The sequence below is a fragment of the Sceloporus occidentalis genome, unplaced genomic scaffold (genome assembly GCF_023333645.1).
Source record: "Sceloporus occidentalis isolate IW3139 unplaced genomic scaffold, rSceOcc1.0.p SCAF_77, whole genome shotgun sequence".
NCBI lineage: Eukaryota > Metazoa > Chordata > Lepidosauria > Squamata > Phrynosomatidae > Sceloporus > Sceloporus occidentalis.
Genome location: NW_028317057.1, coordinates 4612977 through 4625272, shown reverse-complemented (window position 1 = coordinate 4625272; position 12296 = coordinate 4612977). Strand labels below are relative to the sequence as shown.

The 12296-nt window shown below is 38.3% G+C and overlaps 1 protein-coding gene across 1 annotated transcript in view; it reads left to right on the top strand.

Annotated features, from left to right (window-relative positions):
* The window catches only part of LOC149285600 (calcium uptake protein 3, mitochondrial-like), a 65819-nt gene that overhangs the window by 39913 nt on the left and 13610 nt on the right, over positions 1-12296 (top strand). Inside the window, exons 7-8 of the mRNA XM_089495188.1 lie at positions 4273-4344; positions 8881-8919. Of these exons, the coding sequence (XP_089351314.1) occupies positions 4273-4344; positions 8881-8919 (111 nt within the window). The remainder of the gene's footprint in view (positions 1-4272; positions 4345-8880; positions 8920-12296) is intronic.

Here is a 12296-nt window from a genome sequence, read left to right as displayed (position 1 = left end):
AAACTGAAGAAAACTCAACCAGAAACATCCTCTTCGCTTTACTTTCAGAATGTAGTCACTCACCATCAGTTTAATGTACAGCTGCACAGTATAGTTCTATCAGCCATAAATCCTTTAATATATATTGCAAGCAGAAGGATTCTGAAGTTAGCAATAGAGAATTGTTATTCCATTAGTTAAAGAACAGAAGTTAATGTGTAAAGTACTTTGAAAGTCTTCATCTGAAATGGTATTCATCACAGAATTGTGTTCCATCAATGTGTGTGAACATAACCCTACCTATATACTAAAATGACAAAAACAAGAGACTCCTAAAATAGTATGTCTGGATACTAGCAATAACCAATACGGTTATAATGAGATGATTTAATATATATATATATATTAAGAATTGTTGTGTACATTGGATCCCCAAGCATAAACTGTTAGCATAGGCATTTGTCTATCCCAATAAGTATATAGTGCGTGTGTGCATGTCTATATATAATATATATATATATATATATATATATATATAACGCATGTGTGTAGAGAATATGTGATCTAGATCAATTTTTAGTAACCAGAAAGGCATAAATCCATGTTAGTCTACAAACCTGTGTAAGCAAATACTGTACATCCACTGTATATGACTTTAATAATGGATGGTTGTTTTCCAGCGTTTCTATAGTAATTATAAAGTTACCATTAGTTAAGCAGATAAACAGTGCTAGGCTGATATCCTTGAATTAATAGTAAATAAGCAAACTCCTAGGAAACTAAGCTGCACTGATAACATGTTTAAATACTTTGAGCAGCGCTGTCCCTCTGTATGTGACACCGGCTCCAAGTGACTTTAAAGGGAACTATCACCATCACAGCTTTTAGCGTAGTTAATTAATCACAATTACCTTTAGCTTTTATGTCTTCTTTTTCTATAGGTGTAATTGTTTTGAAAAATATTTAGTAAAACTAGTATTTACAATTTTCCCTTGGTAAAAGTTTGAAAAATAGTCTTACCACCATATATGTGTTTATATATTTGTTGCCAACTTTATTAAGGTGAGAAGCGCAGACAGTATTTTGTTTTTTGTATACATTGTACAGCCAACACACTGTATTTGCAGCATGCTCACACTGTTTGGTAGGCCTCCTATTATACATTTGTATTATTTGAGCCTGAGACTAGCTTAGCGCACCGACATTTTTTCTTTTCCCTGTTTGCACATATTTGAGGTTGTTGGCTCCTCATCAGTCTGGTTGCAGCTTGCTGTCCAGGGGTTAAATGGGAGGAGGTTTAATTGTACCTCCCCCAACACATTAATAAGGTTTTGGTAGCCGTATAAACTGCTTTGTGTGCCCATTATGTAGGAGGTGAGAGTAGGATCTCACCCTATTGAGAGTGTGCCTTGACGTGGCGGGTGAGCTTAATTATGCTTTGGCCAATTCATATAACCAAAACCTCTCATTTATATTATGTTTATATATTTGTTGCCAACTTTATTAGGGTGAGAAGCGCAGACAGTATTTTGTTTTTTGCACCATAGAAACCAACAGAATCAGGTCTGTTCAGTAAGAACATTTAAGTGATACTATGTTGATTTTTAGCCGTAATCACTATTGATGTGTCAGGCAGGGGACAGTTTAAGCTGGGAGACACATATGAATCTTTGTATGGGTTGTAGGAAAGAAAATAATGTCTGTTAGCTGCTTCCTTGCCTATCCATCCCAAAAATAATTGGGTTGTCAGCAGTGCATGACCCTGAAATCAGCAGTGGAGAGATACTTTAGGCCATTCATGAATTTAGATTCATGGACCAAACGACATTTCAGGTTAGAAGGACCACTGGGTCTCCTCCACTATGGGCTACCATGTCAGTTTTGAGATGTGCTCCTGTAACATTATAGCGGAAGGAAGATGGACCCATACTCAATATGTGTGGCTTTTAAAGAAATACAAGTACCAGACACACAGTAACAACTTCACATATAATGCTGTACCCAATGAGTATGTGAATCTGAGCCATCCAATTCCATGCTCATTATTCTAGTGATTGTATTTTAGTCCACACGATCTGTACATTATACACGGATAACACAGCTGACAATGCATTTCAAAGCATAGAAGCCTGCATAAAGACCTATCCAATACCAAAACTATGTATAAACTAAAATTGCCATAACGTGTAGATGAAGTAATACTTTTTCTATTCAAAATGAAATACTTGAAATGTATTCTTGCATGAAAGAGATTTCCACTGCAATTCCTTCTCAACTCAATATGGCTTTATTATAACAACATATCGCATCAGAGGGAAAATATAATTTTAGCCATTCAATGATCTAACCATGCCCAGAAAGAATTGTTCTCAAATATTTCCTTTATTTATAGCTTCTTGGTTAAAGCTGAATTCATGCCAGTAGTCACATGGCACGTGGTAATACCTAGAGGTCATTGAGTGTACAGAAGAACTCATACCCTTATAATGTATTGCATTTGTGAGTATATGTAGCCTTTGTACTTTTTGGAGCTCTATACACAAGCAATTTATTAAAAAATACATCTAAAATTAGCTAAAATTTAGGTTATCCTTAAATGTAACAAAAGTAATAACAAGGAGTGATCTATGTAGTTAAAAAAAACATTTGTCTGATTGTAAAGCATTGTAGTTTCTTGCGAAGACTTGCATTATGTGTGTATATATTGTTGACAAGAGTATCTTTTTTTTCCATGATTTTCAATCAGATGAATATTTTTTTGTGCAGGAACCCTCTTTACACAAACAAATCCTAAGCATTTAATTGAATTGTGCTGACAGTATGAAAAGGGATCTGTAGATGTGTTTGGTGACTTTTAAGCAGACAAATGACTCTGTGTGGAGAGATGATAGCTAAGAACTGCTGAATCGGTGTAAAATATTTAGCAAGATTAAGAGTATGCTTAGTGAATACTAAAATAATTCCGGTTTAGGGGAGATTACAGCTAGGAAGCGAGGCGTCACATGGAATGTTGTCATGTAGCTATATGGTTCCATCATTGAATAATCCATACCATATTGGATAAACCCACAGCTCCCAACATTTCAAACAGCCAAAGGACCCTTTTGTTTTATGTCGTGTGGTTAGGGGGCTGGACAGGGAGCAGGGCTTTTGCAAGACCTTTGATGAGACTTTGTGATGTCAGAAGTTGATGTAATTGAGTAAGGTATTACCCTGGCTGTAGAGCATTATAATACACTCGTACCCAGAACATTTTCAGAGCTCCAGGAAAAGAGGTATATCAAAGGAGGAAAAAAAGGAGAGCCCTAGATCCTGAAGATTGACTGTCCCTTCTAAAGAAGATTGCTTAGGATGTAAAACCAACACTTAAGCTGGATGAAGTCCCTTTTCCGGAAAATGTGATTTGATGTTAAATGTGTCCAATTCACTGTTTTATGACAGTATGTAGAATAACCTTTTGAAATATGATAGGTGTAACATCCCACCCATCTAAAACCAGCTTTCTCATGCGTTCCTTTTGGTTTTTTTATGTGTCCTACCCAAACTGGATGAAGTTGTTACTGTACAGCAAAGTTTGGCCATTGGTATTGAGCTTTCTATTGAGAACACTGAATTGCTTCTAAAAATTAAAAATTATTCAAATCCACACTGGTGGTAAAAGCAGGATTGAATGTTCCGTCCAGATGGACTTGGATAGAATGAAGAGCTGGATCCGTTAAGAAGACACAAGTTCACCACAGAAAAAAAATGTTTGCATATGAAAATTGGAATTTTCTTCACTTTTATCAAATGGCTTTACTAAAATACATTAAAGGCACATAATTATATCTCTGAATTAGCCCAGGGTATGCCCCAGACAGACTTTAGTGGGAAAGCAGTATGCATGCTCAAACACTGTGCCCCTACCTGGAGCACTCAGATACTCAGAGAAGCAGCATTTCACGATAAACCCAGAAAGTTTCCAGGTAAGCCCATAACAGAACTGCTACAGTTCTATGTGGTGTTCAGAAAGTGTTATTAAGGAACAATTGAGTAGGCATTTGGCAAAGGAGGGACAAAATTGCTGAATGAGGTTACTGAGCCGTTTGATTTTAGTTTGGTAGCCAGTTTTGCTCCATTATGGAAAACCAAGCTATACCGGTGGTGAACATGGTAGAAGAAATCAAGTATGGCCATGTTGACCAACCTCATGCTTTGTTTTATTAAGAGAAACATGATAAAATCCATGCTTTTTATAAATATTTGCAACGGTCTTTGTAATATTATGGTTTATTATTGATTGATGTTTTCCAGTTACAAGAGATTTTCAGGAAGAAAAATGAAAAGAAGGAAAGGAAAGGAGAAGAAGAGAAGTGTGCCCAACTGGTAACAGATCTTATTTTACATTTAATTCTTGCAAGTGTCCATTCCCCCAAGTTGTGTCATCTAATGGTTATGGGCTGTCCAATCAGAACCTTACAAGTTACTATATGGTGATGTAGGGGTAAACATCCATTCTTCATTTGGGAAAAAAAAAGGGTAAAGCTATTGTTTAAGCCATGAGGGTGTCAAATTGGTCCGTTCATCATTCAGACATCTGTTTATATGGTTGTCTTTATTGTGTCCACCTATACCAGGGTTGTTAAATGATTTTGGTAAATCCAGATTCAATCAGTTTCAACCATTTTTATTAAGATGCCAATGCTCAGGGGCGTACCTAGAGTATTTGGCACCTGGGGCGGATCCTGTATGTGGCACCCCCCCCACTTTAAAACTGCATAGCTTCTACTGTTATATACCGGCGCAGACACTGAAGGTGGTACAGCATAACACTTACTGTTATCATTATATACTGAGGCAGACATTGACGGTGGTACAGCATAACACTTATCACTATATACTGAGGCAGACATTGATGGTTGTACAGCATAACACCTACCACTATATACTGAGGCAGACAATGACGGTGGTACAACATAACACCTATCACTATATACTGAGGCACACATTGACGGTGGTACAGCGTAATCCCTATCACTATACATTGAGCCAGACATTGACAATAGTTCAGCATAACTCCTATCACTATATACTAAGCCAAACATTGATGTGGTGTAGGCCTACCACTTCATTAGTAGTAGGGATGCACCGAAACGAATTCTGGACTGAAACCGAAAATGCAGCATTTACCCCCCACACCATAAAAAAAATTCTAACACTTTTCTTTAAAGTAAGTAAAACACCAAAATAGGACAAAACAATTAAATAACAATATTAATATATATATATATATATATATATATATATATATATATGATTGTTAACAGCAATCACATTTCTATCATGCCCAGGCATACCCAGATTCCAGGATGTACTCGCAGACTTGGCATGATAGGAGTATGATTGCCCTATCTACCCCTTCTCACTCCCTTTTGTCCTACCTACCCCTTCTCACTCCCTTCTCCCTATCTACCCCCTATCCCCCCGTCTCACTTCCTTCTCCCTATCTACCCCCTCCTAACTATCTACCCTCTCCCACTTTGAAGTTCACTTACCTTTCAGGAGTCCTGCGGTGGGGGTGCAAGGCCTCTGTCTCCCAGCTCTGCCACTGTATGGAACAGTATAGAGTGATGGGAGTTATGATGTACTAGAGCATAATTATATAATGAAAAATACATTGGAAATGGTACAGCATAACACCCATCACTCTCACACACTTACCAATCCGCACATATACCAATCCACACACACACCAATCCACACACACACCAATCCACACACACCAATCCACACACACACCAATCCACACACACACCAATCCACACACATACCAATCCACACATACATACCAATCCACACATATACCAATCCACACATATACCAATCCACACACACCAATCCACACACACACCAATCCACACACACACCAATCCACACGCATACCAATCCACACATATACCAATCCACACACACCAATCCACACATATACCAATCCACACACATACCAATCTACACACATACCAATCCACACACATACCAACCCACACGCATACCAATCCACACACATACCAATCCACACATATACCAACCCACACACATACCAACCCACACACATACCAATCCACACATATACCAATCCAGACATACCAATCCACATATATACCAATCCACACATATACCAATCCACACATATACCAATCCACACATATACCAATCCACACACACACACCAATCCACACACACCAATCCACACATATACCAATCCACACATATACCAATCCACACATATACCAATCCACACACATACCAACCCACACGCATACCAATCCACACGCATACCAATCCACACATATACCAATCCACACATATACCAATCCACACATATACCAATCCACACATATACCAATCCAGACATACTAATCCACACATACCAATCCACATATATTCCAATCCACACATATACCAATCCACACATACACCAATCCACACATACCAATCCACACATACATACCAATCCACACACATACCAATCCACACACATACCAATCCACACACATACCAATCCACACACATATACCAATCAACTCTCACTCACTGAATGCTTTCCTACCTTTCCTCTTTTCTCCTTACAGCTTCTTTTCCTCCTCTTCGCTCCTCTTCTTCAGTTCTTCTGTCTTCTGTCTTCTTCCGGGTCAGAGGGCACGGACGGCAGTGGGTGCGGCTTCAGTGTTGTGCGCCGGGATCTGACAACAAATCCCGGCGCACAGCAGCTGTTGCCGCGCGGATCGCAAGGGAGCGATATCGGAGGTCTTTAACAGACCTCCGGCTCCCTTGAGTGGTTTTAAGCCGGGTTCAAGGGTTGACGACATTGCTGTCCGTCTCTGGAGGGGTGCCGGCAAGTTGGCACCCCCCTGATGAGCGGCACCCGGTGCGGACCGCCCCCCCCCGCCCCCCGCTAGGTACGCTACTGCCAATGCTCAAGCTAGGCTATCCTAAAATTGAATGTGGAACAACCTCTTCTAATTGATGAAAGTGCTTGAATTTAAAGTTAAAATTTTCACATGATATCTACCGTGTTACATTTGTCCGGTATGGTTACAAATACAAAAAAGCAAAAAATATGCTTTTGGATTGTTTGGAGGTGTAAATGTGGATAGGCTATTAGATTGGACAGGCTAATAGTTACATATGCTCATATTCAACTTTTAGAAATACCATTTTGTCATATGACATTTACCTGGAGGACTGTAGCACAGTATTGGCTTGCTGGACTGAGTTGTAGGATTGCCAATGGCATGTTCTGGCCTAGGCGTAGGATAGCAGGTTGGTGGAGTATCTTCACCATAAATACTCAAGATGTCATACTGACTCTCACGCTAACTACACCTCTGGACAGGGTGCAAGGTTTTTATAATTGAATCAATAACTGATTGGTTACAGGGTTTTTTTTGTATGGCCTCTGGGCTTTCTTTACACATAAAACAAATTGTGACAAAAACACCAAGAACTGCAACCAGGTATATAGGTATCCAGTTTTTGCAAAAAAAAAAAACATCCTATACATTTCAAAGATGCATGGTGTTTTGCTACATGTGTAGAGTTACGATTAAAATCACTCTCATTGACATAAAATACATTATTTAGTATTATTATTAGCACTTGTTTATTAAGCGCTAACATATTCTGCAGCGCTGTACAACAGGTTAACAAGCATGTAACAAAAAAATGCACTCAGGCATACAGATACAACAGGAGTTAAAAGTCAAACCTTATGGTACTTTCATACTTCTTAGGAAGAATGGTGGGCACCACCTGTGAGCATAACTTGCAAAAAAAAAATAGACAGATTCTCAGTTTTTGGCTTTTTCAGATAACCTGAACATGCCTTAAAGATACTGTGTCTTTAAATGTGCATATACATTGAATACTTATGTAGACATAGAAATGTGTCACTGAACTCCATAAAAAAAGACCTGCACAAGCAAGTTTGACAAGGGGGTTCATTGAAGCTTTGTATTTGGGACCACCCAGCAGGCTTTAATGTTACCAGGCAGCAGAGCATTACAGCAATTAGCTAATCCCTGATAGCCGTGGCAGTTAAAACATTACCCATGGTAAGCATAGATGCAGTGAACTTTATCTAGATCATCATAATAAAGGGAACCATCATTGCTATGTTCATGGCGAAATTATTCACCAAGACTCATTGGGGGTTGCAGCCTTCCATACTACTGAATATCATAATTGGAACATTTATGTCTGCATACAAGCAGCATTTTATATCAGAGTGTGGGGCATTTTCGAAATATTAATTGAATCGATCCAAATATTTCTCTATGCTTTGTAAGAATTTGCACAAGTCAATACGATCTTTTGGATGAAAAGCATGCGGTCACTCTTCATTCACTGCTGTACGTTTGCACACCCTGTAGACACTCTGATCCGTGTATGTATGCACAGCTATGTGTTAATTCTTTTGTATCGTTTATGTTATACACCTTAGGGTCTATTTCCTAAAATGTTGAGTGGTCATCCGTGGCTCAATAAAATCCACATAGTCATCCTTGGCTTAATAAAACATGAAGCCGCCCCCTGAAAGTTTCTTCATGGCACGTAAGCCCAGATAATTCTGTATAGCGGGTGTTTGTCAGTATGTAGATTGCGGAAGGGTTCTTTGAAGGAAGCCAGGTAGACACAGAATGGCAGACATCTGTTCTTGTAGACAGCAATTGGCAAAAAGACGATGCATCAGTATGTTTTGTTTGCTATGTAAAGTGTTCACAATGTGTTCAATTCCTCGTGTGTAAATACTGAAGTATGTGCATGTCTTAACCTATTCTGTTTGTCTTCTTTCTTCTCGTCCTGCTGTTTCACGACATGACTCTGAAACTTGACTCTTCACTTGGCCTTGGTGTATGTAAGCGTCTTCAACTTTATGGATACCTTGCAACAACTAACGGTGTATGTACTTTACCTCTGCACTTGTGTAACGTGTGTAAAAAAAACAACTTATTTTTAAAATACTAAAACGCTTGGGTTTTCCTTTATCTTGCCACCACTTGTAAAAGCTTCTAGCACTAGTAAAAAAAATAAAAAATAGCTCTTTTTTCGATACATAATAAATAGTTGGAATCTTAGAATATGAAAAAATTAGTTAACATATTAAACGTAATTAAAAAAAATACAGTAAAGTCAGGAAAACTAGATTTCGATGGCTTCTTTTATTCTATAAAATGTAGTAATATCCAGTTAAGAGCGCGTTGTAAGCATTCTCTTGGTTGAAAGCACTGGGAATGCAACGTTATAAGAACAGCTTGTTCTTATAGGCTGTTTTGCAGCTGCATGTTTTACAGATGTCAAAAGTTAGTGTTGTCTTTTCCCCCATTTCTTTTCACTGAAGCGTTCTTTACAGTCCACTTTTAAGTGTTTTTGAAAGCTGAATATAATGAACATATGTCAATATTTTTACTGCCGCTAATTACCTGTTATTTTTAAACAGCGGGGCGCTTCTTCGCTGAAAAACGTCATAGAGATAATAGGGCACGTCTGCCGTATCGTTTTCCCACAGGAATCGTTATTGATGTTCTGATTACACAGTTGTAAAGAGAAGTCTTTTGTATTTGCAATTTATTTATTTTTTAAAAGCACAATTCAAGGAAGTTCATCATATATTCCAAAAACATTTTTCTTTTTCATTCAAATTTACTCTGCTGTCTTTGTATTTGATTGTAAAAAAGACGGTTTTATCCCAATTGTATCTCTTGGTTTTTTTATACCGTTCTCCATACCGTTCTAATTTGGGAATTACTACACCAGCTTCACCATGTTTCTCTATGCTATTTACAAATTTGTGCAACAGTGATTCAAGCGTTTTCCCTAACTGGTAAGCTTTTTTTAGGGATTCATATTCAATCTAGTTGAATTCATAAGAATGAATAGTGTAGATGTCCAGAGGGCAGTGTGCTTAGGTACAATAAATCCAAACAGTTTGATATATTTACATGTGTGGGCAGTTACTGATATCCTGACGCAGTAGTACGTTGCAGTGAAAAGTCACATTAGTTTAGCTACAAACCAAGGAAAAACTTGTTCCGATTTCGTTAATAAGGAATCCTTTATATTTCACATTCAATAATCCTCTTTGTGATCTGGTTTCATTACACACTTCGACTTTCCCAGTGCTTGTAAGTAGCCACAGGATCATGTTGTTGTCCGGGTGCCAAAGCCGTAATGCGAATGAATGCCTTTTGTTTCCGTAAAACTTGCTCATGGGGGTTTTTTTTCTGATTGATGTCACATATTTAATCCAAGCTGCAGTTTTAGTTCTGCATAGTACGCCTCCCTGAAATCAAACCCTACTGTTCTATTAAATGGTTGTACGCCAGAATAATAGAGCGTCAAAATACAAGAGGCTCGTACAGTTTTGTAAATATAAATTCCTTGTGTAAAGTCTTGGTTTAAAGTCTGGATTTTTTTTTCTCTCCAGAATTCTTCATTACCTTTCAGAGCTTTGGTTGTGTTTTTGGATTTCTTGCTTTGTCTCCCAAAATTCTAATGCAAGCAAAGCAACAAAGGTTTCTCCAGCAGACTAAAACTAGAAGCCTTGAAAAGCCTTCCTTTTTAAAAAGAAAGTCAGATACGTGGCCCTCCCAAGGAGAACCATCCCTACGCGATCTGTTATCATTAGTTACTACATGGAGTATTCAGCTAAAAAAATAATCATGTCATCTGTAGGCTTTTCTGTTTAACCATCTATAAATCAAGCGGCCCATCTGGTTTTCCCTTTTAATCACTTTATATTAATTCATTATTTAAGGTAGCTTCATGCACATCCCAAGCTTTCTTAAGTTCATTCGTTGTATAAAAAAGTAAGTTCCAAACAGTGCATCACAAATAGGTAAATTTCCAATATATTTCCAACTTTTGCTATATATCGCACCCTTTTACTATAGTGTGTGACCCCTATTCATCCTTTTCATGTGAATTATCTCTGGCAGCATATGGATCTTTTTTCAGTTATGTATACCCCTTGCAACCTTTCCTTCTTTCCACAGAATAATAGATATCAGGGCCGGCCCAAGACTTAATGCCGCCTGGGGCGAAGTTTAAAATGCCGCCCCCCCCCCCCCCTGCTGACGCCGGGGGGGGGGGGCGGCATTTTAAACTTTGCAGACGCCATTATCTACCCTCTCCCCTCCCTTTGGACTTACCTTTCAGCAGTCCTGTGGTGAGTCTTCCTGCTCGGTCTCGATGCCGGCTTGTAATGCTGAGCGCCGGAAATTGACGTCACTTCCGGCGCTCAGCATTGCAAGCCGGCACCGAGACCGAGCTAGAGGGCTCGCAGAGGAGAGAGAGGGACGCCGAGCAGGTAAGCGAAAACCACTCGGCGCCCCTCTCTGCCCCAATCGGCTCCATTGTAGGGCCAGCCCTGATAGATATGCATTACATTATATTTGTCCATGTTGAAACATGTGACTGTGTAGTATTGGGCACAATAAGCGTAAAACAATATTATACAACTCGAAAATTATTATTTAGCAAAAAAATATGCACAAAAATGAAATGAGAGTTTACCCCATCTAATTGCATTAGCATATACTTCTTTAAAATATTGGAATAAATCAGGTTTACAAGTCAAAAGCAGGATCACGTTTCCATGATAACACTAATTTTAGGACAGTATATGTAGTGTTATTTATATATATATATATATTTGATACCATGTCCTTACCAATGCTGCTAAATGAAATTGCATCCGATTTGTCAACATATATTAACATTCTTTAGCTTTAAGGCTCTAATCTTTTTGAATAACACGCATGTTTCTCTTCTTTTTTTTTCATGGTAGGGAACACAGAACAATACAGACTTTTGATGCATTTTTCACAGTTGGTCCTATGTTCAGGATACCTATACAAATATCTGATAGAACAAAAGAGTGCTTCATGTTACTACGTATCCATCATTACATTTTTACATGTTAGATTCGTTGATAGCACAACCTCATGTGCTGATGGGTTTCTGTAAAGACACAATCTTCCCAGTCCAATATTTAGGGTAATAACCGTATAAAAAAGAAAAGGTTTGAAATATCTGTCATTCCGGAGAAGTTTCATGACAAGCATAAGTAAATAACTTATAGTCCTACAGTTTTAAAGATTTTAATAAAAATATGTTGAAAGCGGGGGGGGGGGGATTGTCCTCCATTTCTATTTTTCAATAGAAACAGCCTTCGTTTTATGATAATAATATAATCAGAAGAGAACAAATTAGTTGAGAGGCAGGATAAAGGCTGTCAATACGTGACTCACTATGGGAATCAACAGAATTTACAGATA